Source organism: Molothrus aeneus, chromosome 12 (assembly GCF_037042795.1).
Source record: "Molothrus aeneus isolate 106 chromosome 12, BPBGC_Maene_1.0, whole genome shotgun sequence".
Lineage (NCBI taxonomy): Eukaryota > Metazoa > Chordata > Aves > Passeriformes > Icteridae > Molothrus > Molothrus aeneus.
In genome coordinates, this window is record NC_089657.1 from 15,340,107 (window position 1) to 15,363,225 (window position 23,119).

The window sequence follows — 23,119 nt, forward strand, 5'->3', positions numbered from 1 at the left end:
GCCCGGCAGCACGGTCAGCATGCAAGATGCAAGACCTGGGAGCTCGAACCTGGTTTCAGCCAGCAAGATGAATAGGAATCCATGGAATGAGAAGTTTCTAGGTTAGACAGGATACGTGTCAAATAACGGTACCTAAATCGTGTACCTGAGTGATACGGAGGATTACAGGGGTGCTTTTGAAATGGAGCTTAAATGGCTTTCACAGACTGCAAGCTCTGTTATGGCCGCAGTAAATTTGAGCTAGGGAAAGCCTTTAAGGAAGTATCAGAAAGATGACAGTTTTCATTTGGGAAAAAAGTGGGTCTGGGGTGGAGATTAATCTCAGTTACCAGTACGGAAATGGTGGCGAATTTCTGTTTGGAGCTATAACATAGAAGAGACACTGCTGAAATATTCTGTAAATTCTTTAAGAGATTTTCTAACAGTATTCTGTAGATTATACTAATTCAAAATTCAGCGCCTGATTTTTTCCAAATGCTTAATGCTTAATCCCACTTCTGTCATTTTGTTATTTATTAACACTGGGTAAACAAAGCTTTATATATTTATGCATATCATTCCAATTGGAACCTCACTTTTTTTCCAAAATGGAAAATAATCTATTGCTTTGTATTTTAGTATTGATTCCTACCTTTGCATCCTCAGACTTTTTGCTAACACACGTCAGAAACATCAAGGTAAGTAATCAACCATGTGTGGGTTGTGGGTCTCCCACTCCTCAGAGATTAACTTCTTGCAGTTTATCAGCATTTATCAAAGAGTTCATACAATGCTGGCAGCTGGAGCTCTGTGTTCTCTGGTACCCCTGGACACAGGATAAAAGCTAGAACTCAGACTGGTTGATCTCTAATCAGCCTCAGTTTTCAATCACTTCTGAAGTTTTTCTCTCTCTCTTTTTAAAACATCCCTTTCCTCTGTTTTCCCTGTCATCACCATGTAATGGTAATATGTTTTAGTAAAATACTTAAATGTGTAAAGCAATCAGTGCTGCCAGAGAACTGACTTTGGCACCTGTTAAGGAATACAAGTGAAAAGATGGCTCTAAGAAGCAGAAAACAGAGCTGTAGCATGGCATCAAGATAAATGCCCAGAGTCCAAATGTCATGGTAGGATTTTTCTCAAAAGATTTCCATGTTAGTACAACATGAGATACATCTCTCAAAGGAGCCATTCTGATTTTGACTGGATCTCTGAGTAAGTGCTGCCTGATGTTTTGCTGCCTCATTTTCTTTGGTTATCTTGCTGGCCACTATTCCTCACCTCCATAAATTATTTCCCTCTCTCTCAGTGACTGTGCACTCTGAAAAGTTACAGAGGGCAAATCTCTTGAGGGAGCATTCTGAGTTTCTGGGTAGAACAGGACAAGACATTTTACAGTTGATTGCTGTTGATGAGGTTATGATCTTTGCCAAGACTTTTTCTTTGAAAACAGGATAGTAACATGCCTAACTTCTAAAAGTCAACATGAGTTCTAATGCTGCAAATTGGAAATGCCAGGGATTCTTATTATTTAACCATCATGTAGCCCAGATATAATGTAGCTTTTTCCTTCTGATTACTGTAGTGTCTGGAGTTCTCTATGTGTTTTACAATGCTAAAGCCTTTCTAAATGGAAAACTGGCCAAGCTCTGTGCAATGCTCCATCTATGCATGCAGAGCACTATGAAAAAGCCAGCTGATTCTCCCAGTTTTGTTCTGTATTTTATGCAAATGTGATTTGATTGAAATGGAAGAGATTGCTCTGTAGGGTGAAGGTCTCAGTGCCCATCTGTGTCTTGGCCCCTTTGAGCAAGCAGTATCCAGTGCTGGAGCATGGCTGGAATTCTGGCTGTCTGGTGACCTTTAAGCTGTCAAAGCTGCTTTTAGAGCCCCAGCCAGGTAGACACAGTTGGCAAATCCAATTCTGCTGAAAATGGAACAAAAATCCGCATCAGTTCCCTGAGTGTGCTGGCACACCCTGTTCCTATGAGCTGCATTATGGGCTCTTCTCTGTGGCACCAATTGGCATCACTTGGGGTGATGAAATCTTCAGTGCTGCTGTAGATTCAGAGATCATTTTCATTCCTTGTTTTCCTATGTAGCATTTAGGGATATATGCAAATACCTCATTCTGCGCTGTGGATTCCCAGAGGTCACTTCAAGATAATTGTACAGTCTTTGCTGAGTCTTTTAGTCCTGCTGTGGTTTAGTTTCCCAAGCTGTACAATCAGGGCTTCTTTCAGCAAGTACTGTAATGGAGTCCTGTTTTCCCTCTCTGTTTTCCTGGGAGTTCAAATTTCTCTTTTACTTTCCAATTTCCGTAGATTCTTTGCACCTCTATTCTTTTCTGCTGCCACAGCAAAACAGTATTGAACAAAAGAAGTTTGTTACTGTTGCACAACTGAAAAATAATAAAATTCTAATAATCGGTGCACCTGGCAAATATGTGAAAATAATACAGAAACATTTTATCAAGTAACAGTTACCCAGGGTAGAGGGTGTTGATTCTCATTTTAGTCTAGAACTGCACCATCATTATGATTGGCACACTATTGCTTTTTGCCCACATAGCTCGGAATGACCTTGATGTTAGTGATGACTCAAGTTACACTCAAGTGAATCATTAAAAATGAAAAAACCCAGAACAAAATCACAGACTTAGAGTCACATAATCCCCTCCCCTGCACAAACCAGGGTCAGCTAGAGCAGGTAGCTGGGTGATGTCCAGCTGGATTGAGTATCTCAATTGGAGATCAGCCCAAGTGCAAAGTGAGTAGTGCCTTTCACAGAGAGATTTTTCTGTAGTTTCAATGGAAATTGCTGAGCACCCCTCAAAATATTTACAGAATCAAAATAGAACTCCTTCAAAACTACCATTGAAGCCATGATTCTGATAAAGAATGTGCACAACAGCAATTCTGTAAAACTCAAATGCAGGTACAGTATCTTTCCATTTGGAAACAGTAGTCAGAATTGTGTAATTTGTAGCTACACATATTTTTATAGGTTTGTTTTTTTTTTTTTTGGTGTTTTGTATAAACTGTGTGGTAATTTCACTGTAAGGAAAAGTTTGTACCAAACAAACAGACATTTCACAGAGTTCCAGCTTTTCATTTCCCAAGGCACATACCTCAGTTTGGGTATTGTAAGGGGAAATGACAAGCTGTAATGACAGTATGGATAAAAAATATTTCCAGTATTAGAAAGGTCAGATTTGAGTTGGTGCACACTCTATACTGGCATTAAAGGAATTAATATATGCTTGTGAAAAGGAGAGATGGACATACAGAAATCATCTGGATGGCGTTAACAGTTTGAAAGATGAACCTAAAGGAATGCACACTGACATTTTTTGCCAGACTCTTCCAGCAGAAGAGAAGCCTCCTCCCTCAAACCTTGCATTACCATAGATTAATATAGTGTCTTGAAAAGAACCCCAAAATAAAAAAATGCCCTCTGTGTTTCAGTTTCCAACTAGGAAAGGTACTGAAAGCCTTAAGTCTACTTGAGATTTGTTGTGTCCTTACCCCTGCCTTTGATGGAGCAGGTAAACACAATTCCACAAAATGTGACCCCCAAGGCTCTTGGAGCCAGACGAGATAAGGTGTTTGCAGCTGAGCTGATGGGAATTGAGTTACACAAGCTGTTATTTTAACAGCACTCAGGAAGTTTGTTTAGTGCCTGTCCTCTCTTTCAGAACAGAGTACGAGATACTGTTGTACAGCCTCTGATATTTGCACCTACTCTGGGAGCAAATATTGGGAAAAAAACCCTCCATGTTTTAACTGCTTATTTCCCCCCCTCCATGCAGCTTTTTGTAGTGACAGCCTCTCCTATCTAATCCTGCTGAGTTACCTTCCTGCCTGGTCATGTTAGGATGAGAGGCTGTTGGGCTGAAATAGGAAAAATTTAGGAGCCTGAAAAAAATGTAAGGCTGCATCTGCATGATAGTTTGGATTTGTGTGCCAGGAAAAAAACTGTGCAAAGTGGGTTTTTATGATTGATACAACTCTTCTTTTTCTTCCAAAGGAAAATAAGTTTGAAAAGAAAATATGTACTGCAGGACTCAGATTTAGGAATTCTCAAGAGAAAGATGTTACTATGAGGACAAGATATTTTGGTTTTACTTGAGGTCACCATACAGCCAACCTTTACTCAAGGAAGACCTATTAATCAGATTTTAGTGTGTTCTTTAGTCTCAATGGCATTTACTTATAAATGGCATTGAGCATTTGAGCCTCTTTTCCTCTCATTCTCCCTCATATTTCAAAGGTCCATGTGTATTTTCAGCTGGAAGAAGACACTTTTTTGTGTCACATGAACAACATAAAGTAAGCAACATTCAAAGTTTAACTTACCTTTTAAAAACACAGTATTTAGGGTACACTAATATCAAATGAAAACCAAAAGATTCACCAAAACTGGGAATGCCATAAGCAAAATAACTCCAACCTGCCTCACATCCCTTACTTGCTCTTCCTTCAAATTTACTTCAGTTTATTGATGAAGACCTTTCTCAAACCTTCCTTCTCCTGGACTTCTTTTAATTTGTGACAACTACACAGATGCTAAGAGATTTATTTCTAAATGCAGCTTTCCTACCTAATCATGATTTTTTCCCTTTTTTTTCTCTTTACAGAAGCGAAATGCTGATAATGACTTGGTGAGTAAGGTTTGGTTTTTTCTGGGCTACCAAGATTTTATAGTGACAAGAATATTCTTACTGTGTTCACAAAATGTTTCTGTGAGTCCAGTCTGAGCAAATGGATATTTCTGAGTGTGTGATGAGGAAAACAGCCCAGAGCTGCCTGTTTTAGGCAGTAGGATCAACTGGACAGTTGCTTTCCAAGCTCTGATGGAAGCTCCTGGACAAGGAAAGAGAATGAACAAATGATTTTTAATCTCATTGTATTTGAATAAATACCTAAGTTCTTTTGAAGTCACCTACATATCTCTAACAGACTTTTGTACTATGTTTGTTTTGTTTTTACTTTTATGTTGCAGTTATTGCTAAGGAAGGCAAGAGACCTCATCTCTAGGGCTGATTCCACTTGGCACCTGGATTCCCCTTCAGCAATGCTTAAATGCTTCGATTGTTTGGGGACCTTCTTAATTAATCATCAGAAATCAGACCCATCATAAAAACTCCAAAGTTCCTTCCAGTGCTGGTTTTGCTGGCAGAAGCAGACCTTGCTGTGGAGTTCCTAATGGGAACATCTGTTGTTCTCATGCTTTCACTTAGTGTCCAGAAACCTTATACCTGAACATTCAAAGAAAATAAATATTGCCTTGCCCATTTCCTTGTTTAAAAAAGACTGAGCTCCAGCTGGGAGGAAGCTGAGAATAACAAAATGGAATTTGGAGGCATGTGGGCTATTTTAAGACAAGAGGATTACTTACATCCCTGCTCTAGGAGTCATCCACTCCTCTGGTAACTACAGTCACTAATACAGTGAGGCAGCAGTAGAGAGCTGTGCTCTTTGAATAACCATAAAAATTCACTCACTCAGTAGAGAAAAAAACTATTCCTATATAATGGCAGTATTTGTGGTAGTAGTATTTTGTTAAAGTCTATAGTTATGACTTGTAGAATAGCACCATCATGTCAGTGAAATAGATAGCCAAGGAAACACAGCTGTGCTCCAGTTCTTATATTAGGTCTTTCTTTCTTTTTGCTTTTGCAGTGATCAATGTACTGCTGTGGTTTCTTTTTAGAAATGTGATCACTACTGATTAATACACACGTGAGTGTAACAGCTAGTGCTCTTTTTGTCTTTTTTCATTTCTCAATTTACAGGTTGTCAATGGGATGGAAATCTATAGCATGAAAATTGATAGTAAAGTGACTTCCCGCTTTGCACACAATGTCATCACCAGCCGAGCTGTCAATCGTGGAAATGTGTCCAAAGAAGTCTTCTTTGATGTTGAACTCCCTAAGACAGCCTTCATTACCAACTTCAGCATGTGTGTAATCTTTACAATATTGTTAAAGAAGACTAAAAATCTGTGCTAATTCAACTGGGAGAAATGGAACCCGAGTGTTCATTTTTACTTTGCCATTTGAATAGATTTCTAAATACCTCCTGGGTAATTTTCTGGTACTATTAACTTAACATGCAAGATATGTGGAGAAAGCAAACATTGGTACATCTGTAGAAAAGATGACTAATTTTCAATTATTTCTATTCATCATTATAAATAGAAGGGAACCTTAGGGAATGCGGGACCTTTACTGCAGATTCATCCACCTTTTCAGAAATGCCTCTTACTTACTATGGTATTATCAAACCAGGAAAGTTCCATTACTTCATTTCCCTGATGGCATTATAGCTTAATTTATCTCTTCATTTAAAAATCATATTTGAATGAAAGGCAGAAAGTAGAATTATTCTTTTACATTTGTACCTTTAGTTGCAATCATGTGCAGTTCTCCACCATGATGAGGTTTGATTCAGTTAAGCACATCCATCTCTGCTAATCACACCGTGCCTGCTTTATCTCCAGTGAAGAGGAGCAGTAGCTTTAGGACACAAACAATCATAAATGCATTTTAGAACCTTTTTGGTAGAATGAGGTGATGAGAAATGGCTGCTTAGTCCTCTAAGGAGTTCAAGGATGAAATGCTCCTCAGTAGATGATGACATCTGGACAGGTGAGTGACATCCAGAGAGTTGGTTTGCCATTAGTTGAGATGAGATGGTGAAGCTCCTGAAGTGTAGGAATATGGCAGGTGTAAGTTGTGTTGCTGTAGCCCAGTTTTGATCTAATTCAAAGTAAAAATTGGTTTAGATTCTTTTATGATACTGAGAGCAGAGCTCTTCATTCCAGCTGAATTCTCTGAGGAGCCTGGCTTCACTGAAAGGGCCCAAATCTTGACAATAGCAGGTCTCTGAAAGGTTATTAGCAAACAAATCAACAAAGGGAGAATTCCTGTCGTAACCTTCCACTGAGCTAGGACTTTTTCATCGGCAGGACAATTGATGGTGTCACCTATCCTGGAACTATAAAGGAAAAAGAAGCTGCAAAAAAGCAATATGAGAAGGCTGTTTCAAGAGGACAGACTGCTGGTCTTGTCAAGTAAGGATCATGTCATGTGGCTTCCACACCATCACTCCATAGCAGACTGTGAGAGTGGAAATGTTGTGTTCTGGCTCTTTGCTGACATTAAGGGACAAAAGAATAATCATTAAGTTAAGTTATTGTAGCACAAATTGTAGAAAGGAAATACAGCCTCTGACTGCACAGGCACTGTCTGCAACTATGGAAAGACTGTTCCTGCAACTTTCACTGGCTTTGTGGGACCTATTCCTGGGATTAAGCTCAGTGGGAAACTTGAATAAATTCTACAGTTGAGTATGATTTTGAGTAGTGATTGATGATTTTTAGCAGTATATCAAAAATCCCATCTTTGTTTTACTTCTTTTTGAAAATCATATGCCACCAACAATAAATACTGTGAAAGAGGATAAAGATCTTTTTCTTACCCACTTAAATACAGAGCTTCAGGAAGAAAAACAGAAAAATTCACTGTCTCAGTCAACATTAAAGCAGCCAGTAAAGTCACTTTTGAACTCACATACGAGGAACTGCTGAAGCGACAGTTTGGAAAATATGAAATGTTCATCAAAGTGAAACCCAAGCAGCTTGTCAAAGATTTTGAGGTAAATGGCAAACTGATCAAATTTGACTGTAATTTAAGAGATGATGGAATTCTGCATATCTGTTGAAAGTGGAGTACCATGTTCATTCCCATTGGTTCACAGGTGAGATAAAGGCCATGATAACATTTCTGATAACTCATTTCCATGAGTTCCAGGGGACCACTCATCAGTATACTTTAATGCAGGCTTTTACTTGTAAACCTGACAAATTTGCTCATCTACAGAGCATCCCAAAAGAAATCCCGTATGAAAAACTGAAAAAGCTATTGCAATACCTTGGAGTAATTGTATATACCTTATAGCATAAACTCCAGCTTTCTCACTCCACTGTGAAACAACACCATCTTTAAATTTTGGAATGCTGCAGCTTTTTGTGTCTATCTGCCTTGATAAGATACTACTATCTAGCTTTCCAACAAGTCATATTTCTATTAAAGTTTACTTATTTCTAGCTTTTTTTTTAACTTCTGTGTTTGAAAAGGTCTCTTTGGCTGAAGATGTGTCCACACAAGTGTAGATTTGGACTGCTATTATGTATTACAAAAGTAAATGTCTTTATTTTTATGAAAATCCCTCTTTCACATCTGTACTGCTGATCCTCCTGTAAATGGCTGAATTGATGTATTGTGGTTTAATCAATGACAGTATATTCTTAATTAATATTTCAGATTGAAGTAGATATCTTTGAGCCCCAGGGTATCACTGAGCTGGAAGCAGAAGGAACATTCATCACCAATGAGCTACAAAATACCATTAAAAAAACTTTTTCAGGAAAAAAGGTACATTGATTACTGCATTCCATCATTTACATATTATGGTTATAATTCTGAAATAATAATTTCAATGGCAACAAGAGGAAACCTGGATACCAGTGAGATTATCTCTTACAGAAAAATTGAATTTCTAACAAGTAGTTTTCCCTTATATGGGGGTAGTAGAATTCCTAAAACATACAACAGCTTTATCAAAGGTGTTGTTCAGAGTGAAGAGCTGACCCAAGGCAGGTGGGGAAGTACTCATATGGAGAAAGCTGTGGATAGCAGCCTTCATGTGTCAGTTACCACCAATAAATTTCTAAGTACATATGGATATGTACAATCTAGTAGCTAACCCAATAAAACAGGTTATTCTTATGTCTGTGAAAATAAATATACCAGCTTTAAAAAAATGCAGGTGTTTTCTGTAGAAGATTTTCAGCCATTAAGGGTCAGATCTAAGGAAGGCTTTTCTTGTCAGGGCCATATCTCTTTCAAGCCAACCCTGGACCAGCAGCGAAGGTGTCCAAGTTGCTCAGAGTCTGTCTTGGATGGGGATTTTACTGTAAGATATGATGTGAAGAGAACAACTCCAGATAATTTGCAGGTAAGTCTAACAACTTGAAATTCTGAACTGTTGAACAGTTTAACTTGCACAGTAAAGGTCAGGGAGCAGCAAGGGCCAGCTGTTTCCTAAGGGACAGGCAGCTGAGTGGGAGCACTCAGTGGGGTCTTCAGGGTGGGATCCAAAACAGTGGAGTCCATGGATAGGAACAGGTATAGGTGTGACACAGCTGGAGACAGGACACTGTAGCTGTTCTGACAATGTAGCTCAGTGTCCAAAGGCCCAGTCTTGCACTTAAATGACACCCCTGGGCTCATGCTTAGAGGTGAGACTGATCAGGGCCATTAAAACTTTTTAGGCCACTCAGAGGCTAGACACTAAATGAGAGTAATATCTCTTTCATCTGTTTTACCTTTATAATGTACCAAAATTTTTGGTGGTGGTGTTTTCTTTTTCAGATTGTCAATGGCTATTTTGTACACTTCTTTGCACCAACAAATCTTCCAAAGCTGTCCAAGAATATTATTTTTGTATTGGATACTAGTGGCTCAATGTCTGGAAGAGAAATAGAACAAGTGAGTTATTACATTACTATGGAGTTCCAGTGAAAGAGCTGGAACAAGGTGCTGGGAGGGAGATGGTATTGGAAGGTTCATGATGCCTTAGAGTGCAGGTGTGCTGCTCAAACTGTTACAAGGTGGCTCAATGGTGTGACCTCTCTAATGCCCAGTGCCAGATATACTAGTTTGCAGTGTTGCTGTAGAACAAAAACAATACATTTAGCCTATATTTACTTATAAATGTCATTAGTTCAAAACTCTAAATATCAACATTTCCAGAGAGTGCTGTCATGTGCTTGACAGCTCCAAAATAAGCTGAACATACAGCTTATGTGCATTTTCTCTGTTCACTCTGTATCTGGGAAGCAGCAGCTCTTTTCAGAGTTATGACTGAGCTAATGTTCAGAATTTTCAGGTTTTGGTGCTGCATCAAAATATCCAGGCATGCTTGTTTATGAGCTTCTCCACTAACCTGTATCTACCCATTTGCCATGCCAGCTTTTCTCAGTGTAAGCAACCAACCATGACGGGAAACTGGATTTTCATCTCAGCTACAAAGATTTACCAGATGTTATTGCAGCTGACTTCCCTAGAGTTACTCTGAAATTGACACAGGGACTGGCAAGAATAGAACAAGCTCTGAATTTTTGCAATATATACTGTGTAGGATTAAAAAATAGCCCAATGCTGAGAGATTAATGATGTAAAATCTGTAAGCACATATTCTGTTAAATTTTGAATAATGTATTTAAATCTCTTTGCCTTACAGACAAAAGAAGCACTGCTAAAAATCCTAGATGACATTAAAGAAGATGACTTCTTCAATTTCATATTATTTGATAGTGAAATATCTACCTGGAAAGAAACATTAATCAAGGCCACTCCTGAGAATTTGGATGAAGCAAGGAAGTTTGTTCAGCAAATTTCTGCTCAAGGCTGTAAGTACTTGATGGGCCTTGCCAGCAGGTCATTGTGTAAGTTAATTTATTGATTGATTCTGTGAACACAATGCTACAGTTTGTTGGGGTTTCAGATTGCTGATGAGGCACTCCTGAAGTTCAGTTTTACTCAAAAAATGATGTCTATTTCTCTTTATGTTTCCAAAGTCCAGGTACTTTTCTATCTAGACATCCCCCTGCTTGTAAATCCATATATTTAATTTTCTTACTGTAATGAAATCTCTTTAGGCCCCAGTGAAAAATGGACCTTTATTTTGACAGCCTTTGCTGAACCCAAATTTATTTTTTACCTCATAGTGACAAATTTACATGGTGGTTTGATGAGAGGAATTGATATTCTGAATGCTGCTCATGAAGAAAACCTTGTGCCCAAGAGAAGCGCTTCTATAATTATCATGTTAACAGATGGTCAGCCAAATGTAGGTAAGTTTGTGTTGGATGGAATAATAAAGATAGTTCATTAACTAGCAAAAAATGCTAGTTAAAAATGGCCTTCATTTTTGACTTCTAGATATTTTCATGATTTGAACACTACCAGAATCATAGTACTAAATCAAGCTTTTAGTAATGTCTCCTAAGAAATCTGAACACGTCAAGTCACATTTGATTTTATGATCATTGTATCTATTTTGAAAACAATTCAAACATTTCCTGGTTTGATGCAGGGGTATCAAATACTCAGGAGATTGAGAAAGCAGTGAAGAAGGCAATTGATGGCAGATACACCTTATACAATCTTGGCTTTGGCAGTGGTGTTGACTACAGCTTCTTGGAGAGGATGGCACTGGAGAATAAAGGATTGGCCCGTCGGATTTACCCCGACTCTGACGCAGCTTTGCAGCTCCAGGTGAAGTAATTACCACATTCATGAGGCCAGAGGCACATTAGGTCAGATAACTATTCATGTTCTTATTTTCAAATAATCAAAATCCCAGTGTGTAATCTGATACTGAGATGCTCCAGAGTCTTCTGTGATCAGGGTATTGGAATCATAGAATAGTTGGATTTGGAAGGGATCTTTAGTTGCATTTAATTTTCCCCTTCCCTCATATAAGCAGGAAGTGCAGGGACAGTAAAAGAGACATGCTGTGGGCTATGGTAGGGAGTTGAAAACTTGGCATAGGGTGAGACAACTCACAGTTCTGAAGGACACTCTGGTGGAATTGCTGCAGTCATTGTATCTCCTGCACCTCACAGATCATGTGATTAATGTCCTGTCAAGGGACAAAAAGAGTAAGAAATCATAAAGGTCTAGATATTCTTTCTTAAGAAACTCACTGCAAGCAGGTGTATTTTACCACACTCCTGGGGCATTTTAGAGTTGTAAAAGACATGAAAACTGGTATTGGCCATACAGGGTTGTCTTTTTTACTTCTCACATTCCAGTAGCAGCCATTCAAAGAATTCACCAAAGAATTAGATATTAGATTTCATTGCAAGCTCTGATAAAATCAAATACCCAGTCTTCTTTGATTATGTTGTCATGTCAGTCTCTGCAGAGAAGAGGTGTAGAAAATTATCTCTCTCAAATAACAGGAGGCTTTGTATCCCCCTTGATTTATATTGATGGAAATCATCATCCACAGCACATTGTTCTCAAATATTCTTCCTTTCTCTTAGCAAGACTGAAGAGTTTGTATGTCCTTTCTCATTTCCATTATTTGTAGATTTCTAGGCCTTACACTCTGAGATTTAAATATAAATATCTAAATATTTCTTATAAATTACACTTTTATTTTTCATTGCCGAAATAGCAGGATGTTTCTGTTTACAGATCTACCCATGAACTAAAGAAACAATGACAGTTAAATGTTTTCTTTTTTTCTTTCAAATAAATGTTTTCTTTTTTTCTTTCAATCCTACAGGGGTTTTATGATGAGGTGTCAAATCCCATGCTCATAGATGTGGAGTTAAACTACCCAGAAAATGAAATAACAGATCTAACTACTAACAGCTTCAAGCATTTCTATGATGGGTCTGAGATTGTGGTGGCTGGGCGCTTTGTAGACAGCAACCAAAACCATTTGTCTGTAGATGTAAGAGGTGAAGGTGTAAGTATGGATTTCTTTGACTGAGTAAGCTACACAAAATCTCTGAATGCTTCTTTTGCCTCCATTGCGATGAACAAAAATGCCATGTGAATGTGGAATACTGAGCTATGTTCTGTAGTGTACACCTCTAAAATTTCCAGAAACAATGGGACAAAATTCCTCATACAACACCGGCAATTTTCTGGTGTAGAACCAGACTGGTTTTCAATTTCATAAGATTTTCAGGTGTGAAGGTCTTAGTTTTTGGGAAGTTCTGTCAGTCCCTGGCTACGTGTGATGCAGAGACCATTCTTGCTCCCAACAGGCTCAGGACGCCCTGTTGTACACTACACAGCAAGGAGCTGAGCAGACAGCTCAGGCTTTCCAAGAACAACAGTACATATTTGGAGAGTACATTGAAAGGCTCTGGGCTTATCTTACCATTGAACAACTCTTGGAAAAACGGTAATTATACCTGGAATTATATCTTAGCTCTGAACCCCTTGCAGCCTCTGACTCCTGCAGTTTCTAGGATGTGAAGCTGCCAATGGAAAATCATGAAAATCAGTGAGGGAAATCCATCAACCTATTCTCCTCCCTAGCCTCAGTATTCATGTTTCAGGTTGCAAATGAAACAATTTTAAATTATTGCAAGTATAAAGCACAGTTTTGCCTTTCTCTAGGACAGCCAGTAGAATCAAAAGTGCTCTTAGGCTGTAACAGTTATATCTTATTGATAAATTACCTGCAGAGAAATGACTTTACTTTAAAATATGTAATCTGACATGTGGTGAGTGATTCAGCAATCACTGATGCTGGGAGTCTCTTTCTGTATTCAGCATTACAGCCACAGGAGAAGAAAAGGAAAACCTTACAGCTCAAGCCCTGGCTCTCTCACTAAAGTACAAGTTTGTAACACCACTGACATCCATGGTGGTAACAAAACCAGAAGAAAATGAAAATGAAGAGGGGATTGCTGATAAACCCACTGAAGGTATAGACATCTTCACAATTGTACTGTATTTGAGAAGCTAAGAGTTCCTTTGATGTTGCCCTAAAGAAAGGCTTTCATGTGGGCACAGTTTTAAATATGTATCTGCAAAATCTACTTTCCAAGCCTGGCATGTGTGTGATTTATGCAAAATTACTTCTCTTTGTAAGCTCATTTCCATCAAACTATCCTTCATTACTGAATCATATGGGCAAAGCACTATAAATTTAAAATAAATGTATTTTAAACTAAATAGAAAAACTATTACAGAAAAAGACCCTGAAAACCAAGAAGCATTTCTAATCTAATAATCCAGCTATATTCAGATGACTTACCATCACTTTCTCCTTTATTTTTCTACGTACTTCAGCCTAGGGATAGATGTAGTAACCTCTTTCCACATGAAAAGGGAAAATTTGCATGAGCTCTTCCTCAGGCAGGATATATCAGGTTGTAAAAAGATTGAGATTACTTATGTAAAACACAATAGTTGATATATATTGCAGAAAGAGAAGCAGTTATATTGAAAACACATAATTTGTTTTCAACTCCTCTGATACTTTAGCTAATTATGAACTCCTTGCTCAGAGAAATATTCTTCTTTCAGCCTCTCTGTTTAACCCCTGTGTAACAAATACTCTGTTCCTCCTTCTCTTTGGCCAAGCAAAGCAGTGCTCTGTGCTCAGTGTGCCCCCCAGCCATCCTAACATCATCTCCTTGTATTGTTTGAGCCACCCTCATCCCACAGGTCTGACAGAGGCTTTCCAGTATCTTCTATCACCATCCCTTTATTTTTTCTCAAATTTTTGTTTAGAGGCCCCAAAAGTTCCTTGGAGGCTCTGTGTGGGCTCTCTGCTGCCTTCTAGATGAAAAACTTTCTAATCTCCTGATTTTGGCATAGGAACTTAAGGCATTTTAGCATAACAGATACTGGAGATTGGTGAGGTTTTTTCAGCTGCAGCAAGTTCTGAAACCAGTGAATTGCTAAGTGCCCTTCAACTCTGAATCATTCTTCAGGCATGCTGCTGATAAATTTTGCATTATTTTTCATGACTCCTATAATGGAATACTGACATAAAACCCCTTCATGATTAATTTAACATTCAAGTCACTACACAACGTAATGACTTTAAAGTTTGCAGCTGGTGTCCATAACATGGAAACCCCCAAACATGTGACACGAGTGACATCCACTCAGTCATCTTCAGTTCTTTGCTTTTCCTTTCCAGGTATTTGTAGTATAAAAGCTCTTTTCTGAACCTCTTTCAAAGGAAGTCCTCTCTGTATATAGATAGTGTAGAGCAGTAATAGGAGAAAATACTCAAAGCTCTGACCCTGTGTAAGAAAAAACCCCAGTTTTACTCACCCAGAAGTCTCAATTCACAATGTACTGAATCATCCAGTCAGTATTAACAGAATCATCCAAATGCCTGGAAAACCACAAAATAATAAAACCAGTAAAGAATATTTTGCAATATAGGTATGGCACAACAATAAAACAGTTCCAAATAGAGCTCTTGTCCCATACATAATAAATTGCAGTTCTGTTGCCCCACATAACAGCTTTTTACTTTCAGTACATTTCTGTTTGATCTACAAATACTGAGTTTTATCACTGGGAAAAAAATGGCATTACAAAATACTAAAGATAGCTGGTTGAGTTTTCAAACAGTTAATTTTTTTTATGATGTTTTATGAGGGTCAAAATCCTTCCTGTTTAATTGTATAACTGAAACTGTAAATTTCTCTTTTTCTTCCTTTTACTTCTTACCTGCCCATGGTAACAGCTGAAGGTATGTAAATTTTTATTAAATTTACTTAATATTTTTAATAGAGATGGATTTTCCACATTACTTATTTGATCTAGGATGCAATATTTTCATAAAGTTCAAGAGGAATTAATCAAGATCATGTTATGAATAGATATACAACTTTTCAGATGGGTAAGTTTGTAAGTAGTGGTTTCAGTTCAGTTCCTGTCTCTGGTGATTGCAGCATCCCACCACCCAGAATTCAGGCCCAGTACAAGTCAGCTGCTCTCCAGGGCTGCCTCCAGGGCCTTGCAGGTACCTGTGTGTAGCAATCTCATACAAAGTTATCTTCATCCATGCCATGATTGCCACTTCTAAAGCACAGAGACATCCTGACAGAATTTCAGATGTAAAAAGAGCAGAAGAGTAGAAAAATGTGGAACCAGGCAGGCAATTCTTCCTTCCCATAGGTACAGCTTAGAAGAAGGTGGCACAGAGGGATCAGAGAACAGCAGGCTGTCCCAGTCCCAGAGAGAGCAAACCCCATGCTCTTGGAGAAATTGCATTTGTGCTGGGAAGCAGGGTGTGCTTTCAGCCCCTTCAAGACTGTTGCTTTGTAGCACTGTTAAAGAAACTGTTTTGACTAAATTTTTAATTTGTAAAATTTAGAAATTTATACATAATTACAAGATTTTTGGGTTGGTTTTGAAAGGAGGAAGGAATGAAGTGGGTGAGATTGGGTTTTGTTCTTTGTAGCCTCTAAAATAACATTTTGTTTCATTCAAGCAGGGATGTTCACAGGTCCTTTGATGGGTAAGTAATTTAATTTACTTTTTCTGAACGGAGCAGGATCTGTCAACTGAAATTAGCAGAGGCAGAGATGCTTTTTCCAACAGTTCAACTGGACTTTTACAAATACTACCAAATTCTGCTCACTGCTGAAAAAACACTTAAAGATTGAACAATAGGAGGTGACAGAGCTTCAGCTAAATAGTTTAGAAGGAGTAAAAGTACCTGTTCATAAACCACCATTTTTTCCTGAAAGCTGTTTCCCAAGAACAGAGGATGGACTTCACTGTGCATTTCCTTTGGAATTAAATAAATCCAGGGACTGTGATGTCAGCATCTCTGGCTAAATTAACATGTTCAGTCATTTGTACTAAAAGCATCTCTTTTATTCAAGAGACAGCAACTGATCCACCAAATTGCTGGCTGGGCAATCCTGGAAATGGGAGAGTTAGAGTTATGCTTTTGCTCTGGATGTTACTGCCAGTCTCTGTCTTTGTCTAGTTTTTTCAAGTTTTCACTGAAAAGACTTAAATTCATTCTGGAAAAAAAAAGGTAAAACAAACAAAACCAACCCAAATGTCAAAAAGTCAGAACTTTTCAATGGATGATGTTGCATTTCCTTGCTGACAGTTTAATCCTCAAGTCTGAAATATTTGTATCCTACAGATAGATTGCTTGGGCTATATGGAAACCCTCAGAGCAATTTAGACTATGAGTGAAATCTGTGTCTATTCTGAAGCTTTTTTGGATTCAAAAGTAGCACACAAACTGTCATCCCATAGATTACATGCTTTGAAAACTAGGATGCAATTTCTGATTTACCTAGCATATTAATTCCCTGACATCTTACATAGGCCATGCAATTTTCCATTTTGGTGCAAATTTTTCTAACAACTTTCTTTCCTTCTGCAGCTTCACCACTCTATCACACATATGCATCACCACCCACATGGTATACCAGTGGTGAGTAGTTGGAGTAGTGTCTGTCTAGGAGAACAGAAGAGGGTATTTAAGGCTAAATTACACAATTCTTATTAATATTTTCAATATTTCCCTTCCATAACAGCAGCCATTTTTTCATTTGTAAGCGACAAGTATTTTAATTTACTTTTTAAATATCTCTTAGTGTCTTCTAAAGATCAAATAATTAAAATTATATGGGTCATTTCCTCAGTCCTTCTTCCCATCAGTAATTTTTGTGTTGATAACTGCCTGTTTACTATTAAATAATTTATATCTAGTTATTAAATTCAACTATTAAGCAATATTAAAGGCTCATGTGGAGCTTTGACTCTGTGTATCACTATACAGACACCAGTGATTTGCCTTTACAGTTGATGGAGATCCACACTTCATTATATCAGTGCCACAAAAAAAAGATGCCATTTGTTTCAATATCAATGAAAACCCTGGCATGATCTTAAATTTAATAACTGACCCAGTTACAGGTGAGTTTTAAACTTTATTTTTCTTTTAATACAGAATACTTCCAACAAAATGTGTTTAAAGGCTATTTCTCTCTATAATGCATAAGCTTTTTTTCCTAGCAAAGCTAGCAGGAGGTCCTGTAGCTATGATAACTTACCATTATCATGACTGTTTTCACTTCTTGTAGCAAAATGAACTTTTAAACTTACTTTAAAAACCAGTGTGAGGGTTGAGAGTAGTAATTTCTCTCAGTGAGTTGTAGTAGAAGCAATAAAATAATCCTTAGGTCACCAGTTTGTGGAATATCTGGTAAAGAGAGATTGATGTCACTCAGATTCTGTACCCATCACAAACTCTCTGTGTTTGGGAAAAACTGAACTTTTCTCAACAAAATTATTTTTGGCTTTGTGGAAATTCACAGAAAACCCCCAGAACATTATTTTGCTTTGGTACAAATATTCACAAATAATTATGATCTATATTTCAATTCATATTTCATTTCTTAAGTTGTTAAATTTTCAAGACACTCCTTGACATCAGTTGATCAGGTCCTGTCTATAAAACAATATTTGTTTTATTTCTGTATTAGGCATCACAGTCAATGGAGAACTTATTGGTGATAAGAGAGCAAATAGTGATGCAAAGATCCAAAACTCATATTTTGGAAAACTTGGTATTGCAAATAAGCACCTGGATGTAAAGCTGACAGTAACTCCTGAGAGGATCACAATTGAGAATGGTGATGAAAAAACAGCTTTCACCTGGCTGGACTCAGTCACCTTGCAACAAGCAGGGTAAGGCTTACAGAAAGGGTATCAGGCTCTTGTATTACTTTCTACTCTTCTTAAAATATTGTTAAATGTTGATCAATAATAAACTTCTACGATTTGTGTGGGAATCTACAAAAGCAATTGATTCAAGCCTCACTGGATTCTGCTGTCTATTTTGTTGTGTAATTGCTAAATTATTCACAAATTTCTCTGCTTGAAATAAGTACATGAAGACTTTTCCCTGATCTTCTATTGCTCTAAGGTAAAACTAGATTTGGTATTGTGCTTTGTAGAGCAGCATCTTGCAAATATTTAAGGAGTAACTGCAGACATAGTGTGTAATCTTTCAAAGGCATAATAGTGTTCCAAAAGCAAATCTCCATTTTAAAAATTGAACTTGTGGCAGTTACAGAATTGGCGTATTTTTTCTTGTCAGCAGGTATATTTCTCATGGGATCTATTACAGAATCATTTATACCTGTGCAAAAGTTTATAGAAGGAACAGGCAACATTTTCTCTTCCTCCTCCTTTACATTACATTACTGTGTAGAATAAAATCCCTACCTTCTCAAGGCCCAGCAGTGCAGCAGAAAGAGCAAACTCTCATTCCTACACATGACTTTTTTATTGTGATAAACACATGGATGATACCACTGACACAGTCAGAAGTAAATCTTCTTTATCCTAGCACTAAAATAGGCAGTTTGGGAGTTGACTTCTTTGAAAGACTAAAGGAAAAAGTGTCATGTAGCATTCAGACAAAGAACTGATAGTTTCAGAATAGAATTTGTATCACTGAGCATCAGGTGCTGTATCTACATATCACCAACCTGTCTGTAACCAATTATGCTGTTAAGGGACAGGTTTTGCTAAAAACATCTTACTGAAAAGTTTAAAGGCCAGGTAGCTTTTTCCAGTGTCATTTAATGATTCTGTGACTGTCTGTGAACACACAGAGAGAGACTCTATGGACCAAACTGGGCATCAAGCCCTCTCTCTTAAAAAGCCCTGAGCAGTTCATAAAGCTACATTTGTTTTTCTTCTCACATTTCTTTCTGTTGTTGTTAACTCTGGTAAACACAATGTTCTAAGTAATGTTTTTCTTTTTTTCCTCAGTTTAACTTTGATAATTAACAGGAAAAAAAATCTGGTGCTCACAATGGGCAGTGGTGCCTCATTTGTTGTTGTTTTGCACCAAGTGTGGAAGAAACATCCTCTCCACCGAGATTTCCTGGGACTGTATACATTGAAAAGTGATAAACTTTCTGAACAGACCCATGGATTATTAGGTATGACTTTGTTTAGTGTTTCCCTGCTGGTCTTTCCTCATGAGGCTACATAATTTATAGACAGAATATTGTACTTGTGCTGAGAATAATCACATCCAGAAATTTCAGAGATCAACACATGGATTATTTGATTATTTAAAAGTGGAAGACTTGGAAAATATGTAGTAAATTCAACAGAATAGACAACACACCAAGTGAGGATAACCTGAAGGATATCTAGAAAAGGCTGTAATTGTTTTGTGCAGTCAGAAGCTGGAGCTTACATGCAGATGATGTGCATACAATTCTGGGTTATAAATAGAAAATAATACCAATAATACCTCAGGCATATGTTCAGCTTACCTGAAACTTGGTGTTTGCTTATCAATCCAAACTTTGAAGGGACATGGAAACCTTCAGAAATGTAGAAATCCTAGGATTTCTGTTTGGCTTGCTTCTGTTTTAATGTCTGAAATGGTAATTTTAGCTTCTCTTTTTAGGACAGTTTTTCCGGCCCATTGACTTCACCATACTTGAAATTCATCCTGGCTCTGATCCCAAGAAACCAGATGCCACAATGATTGTTAAGAACAATGAACTGACAGTAACCAGGTACAAAATAATGAAGCCCTTAGCAAGGACCTAGGCAAGAATCCTTGTCCAGGTGCAGTTCCTACCTCAGTACTCCATGGCTGTGCTTTCCCTTCCAGGGGCTGGCAGAAGGATTACAGAAGAGATCCTACACACGGGGTCGATATTCCTTGCTGGTTTGTCCATGACAATGGAGCTGGGCTGATAGATGGTGTTCACACAGATTATATTGTTTCCAGTCTCTTCTAAGCAACTTCCTCCAAATGCACAGGCAGACAATATTTGTCTGAAAGACAGTATTTTCAATGTATAAGATCTATTCAAAGCATATAAGCATGCATGTTTAGCAAGGACAAGGTATGATGGATTCTCATAGAGAGTTTTACTTTGTATTTGATCCAATCTGAAGTGCAAGATCCCTCATCCTCTGAAGTGACCTCCTTATTAGGTTTAAAATTCTGACTTAAAATGTTACTTTCTTACATAACAGAAACCCTCTACCCAATTTTTAATCAATAATTGAGTGACAGGAGTGATTAAATAAAACTATCAGTACCCAGTGCCTGGTTCTGTTATTCTGACAGCTCAATATTTTCATGCCAGTTTCACAAAGCCCAGGGTGCCAGATGCATTTTGAAATTGAGCACAAGAGGACATCTGACAGCCCAGCCCAGATTTTGGGATAATCCCGTGGTATTTGGAACCACCTGAGCTCTTGACTCTGCACAGCTGCTGCCAGCACAGGAGGTGACTGTTGGTATCCAGGAATTCTGTATTTTAGCATTTTAATTTGAACCTCTCTTTTGAATGTCTGAATCTTTACCAATTAATGAAACACCAAGGTTGCAAGCAGCACTCACATTTGAGTAATAGTAGTTCTTTTGGACTGTATCTTTCTTGAGGAAGACCCTTCCTTCTGTTCCCATAAAAGAATTTATGGACACATTCAGGGCAAGTGCCCCATTTATTTATATATTCATTTTTTACTGCAAGAAATTGCAAGCTCTTACTTCTAAAGCAAAAAACCCACCCAACCAAAAACATGTTCTCTCCCTCCCATATTTCTTATTTACTTCAAGATTCATTTTAATCAAATCAGCCACAAAAAGGCAGTTGTGGTCTCGCATGGCAAAGCAGAAAATTCCCCAACAGTAGTAGGACAAAAAAAGTCATTGTGTGGAAAACTAGAATGTGGAACACAGAGAAAAGAGGAATGGGAGAAAGGAGTGATAGAAGATATGATAGGTCAAATTGAAAGAACAAGGATAGAGGTGAACAAAAATACAGCAGAAAAATCAAAGAGGAAAAAAATGGAGAAAAGATACACTTACTGCTAAATTTATGGGATATACAGGCCTTTTTGAGGAGCATAATCCTTTACTGAAAGCAGCAGTTGTGTAGGAGAAAATAAATAGGAGAGGGTAGAGGGTGTCACAGTGGCTGCAGATCTTTGCTAGCTAAATCCAGACAGAAATGGTGAAAGAAAACAGGTAATTCCTACAGAAGGTAATAAGTGACTGGAAAACAAGGAAGGCAGGAAGAACAAAAGGAAGGAGTGAGAGAACATTGAAACTAGTAAGTTTAAGTTTACATGGTTCTAAATTTTTGTTGTAAGAGAATTAATTAGATGGAATAGAATGAAATAAAGAAATGATCCATTTTGGATCCTGAGACAGGAGCTGTGGCACTGTCCATGGGGCTGGTCCTGTGCTCCCTTGCTCCATTAACACCATAAAGCAGAGCAGTGGACAGCAGACCTTGACCTCCCTGGCTGGCAGAGTTTAGGCACAAGGCAATCCTGGCCAGCTGGAACTTTCCTGTTTGATTTATAGGGATGAGGCAAATCTCTGGAGCTGGCAGGAGTCCTGTCTGTGACTGATTTGGGAGTCACGAGCTGCTCTCAGGTCTGCTTTTGCATGGCTCCTGTTCAATAAGCACTCAGAGATTCCTGTAAGGCAGGAGGTAACAGCAAATGTAGCTAAAGGTAACAGAGGGCAGAGAGAAGCAGCAGACAGATGCTCACAGTTAGATAAAATATTTACTCCTCCTGCTGATGGCTACAGTGTTGGTTAAAAAGAGAAGTGTGGGGCCATATCCTGTGAGATATGCATAGATCTGTAACATATACACTGACACTATTTTGTATTGGAATTAGAAATTACAAAATGCCAAATATTCATTACTGCATCTGCCTCCAGCTTCTGAGCAAGGGAAGGGAACATAGGAAATCAGAAACCCACCAGAACTCACTTCGGGGCTTGGAAATCACAGGAGGAAAGTGCCTAAATAACAAATGAAGACAAAATTCAAGTGAAGAGTGGAATGGCACCTACTTACAGAATGGAAAGCACAGTGCAGAGGGGAGCAGCACTACATGGATTGGGGAGCTGCAGCAGCCAGGCACACCTGCAACTTCGGGCTGCTGCAGAGAGCACAGAAACCTCTGTCAGCACAACTTGTCTATTCAAAGTCAGATAAAATCTTTGAACAATATGAGGAGTTTGTATTTTACCTTAATAAATTCCCAGGCCCAGTGTTTCTTTGCAGCAAGGGAGAACTGCATTAGCAGGGCAGCAGCTGCCTGAGAAAGCTCAGGCACTGCACTGTGAGTACAGCTCTCAAGCATGGCCTGTGCTAGATTGAGCCTCACTGAAAGCACAGGGTCCCAGGGGAAAGCTGCCCCTGCCATGAGCCATTGCTCCCTGCTCAGTGCTGTTTGTATCCCTGCTGCTCGCAGGAGGTGACTCACAGACACCCCACAACTGAAAGCAGAGAATATTTAATTTACAGCAACTCTGCTGATATAACCCTGGATCAACAGCTTGTGATTCAAATCCCAAGTTCATCTATAATGGAATCAGATTGGGAAGCCTCTTTTTGATGCAGTGAAGTGAGCAATCTGGTACTTCCAGTCTCCAAATTCCACAGTTTGTGCAGCAAAATCAGCACCTTGAAAGTACGAGCAATTCACACAAACATATCTTGGCATTGTGTCTGCACAGTTCTTTCAAAAAACAGGCTT

The 23,119-nt window shown here is 38.3% G+C and overlaps 1 protein-coding gene across 1 annotated transcript; it reads left to right on the forward strand.

Moving 5' to 3' along the window:
* Window positions 1-587: 587 nt before the first annotated feature.
* LOC136561618 (inter-alpha-trypsin inhibitor heavy chain H3-like) lies at window positions 588-20,346 on the forward strand. The gene is made up of 22 exons (XM_066558000.1): window positions 588-677; window positions 4,619-4,642; window positions 5,777-5,943; window positions 6,952-7,056; window positions 7,478-7,640; window positions 8,309-8,419; window positions 8,877-9,002; window positions 9,419-9,535; window positions 10,290-10,458; window positions 10,777-10,902; window positions 11,145-11,326; window positions 12,345-12,530; window positions 12,835-12,974; window positions 13,349-13,503; window positions 15,288-15,293; window positions 16,038-16,064; window positions 16,953-17,003; window positions 17,375-17,488; window positions 18,058-18,262; window positions 19,355-19,527; window positions 20,007-20,118; window positions 20,217-20,346. The coding sequence occupies exons 1-22, from the start codon at window positions 588-590 to the stop codon at window positions 20,344-20,346; spliced, it is 2,679 nt and encodes an 892-aa protein (XP_066414097.1).
* Window positions 20,347-23,119: the final 2,773 nt, after the last annotated feature.

Bases quoted from the DNA above. Each gene is read 5' to 3' on its own strand.
- LOC136561618 (XM_066558000.1), top strand. From the start codon at position 588: ATGGAAAATAATCTATTGCTTTGTATTTTAGTATTGATTCCTACCTTT. The intron at 4,643-5,776 runs GTGAGTAAGGTT...CTCAATTTACAG, and splicing joins GAAATGCTGATAATGACTTG to GTTGTCAATGGGATGGAAAT. The intron at 16,065-16,952 runs GTAAGTAATTTA...TTCCTTCTGCAG, and splicing joins GTTCACAGGTCCTTTGATGG to CTTCACCACTCTATCACACA.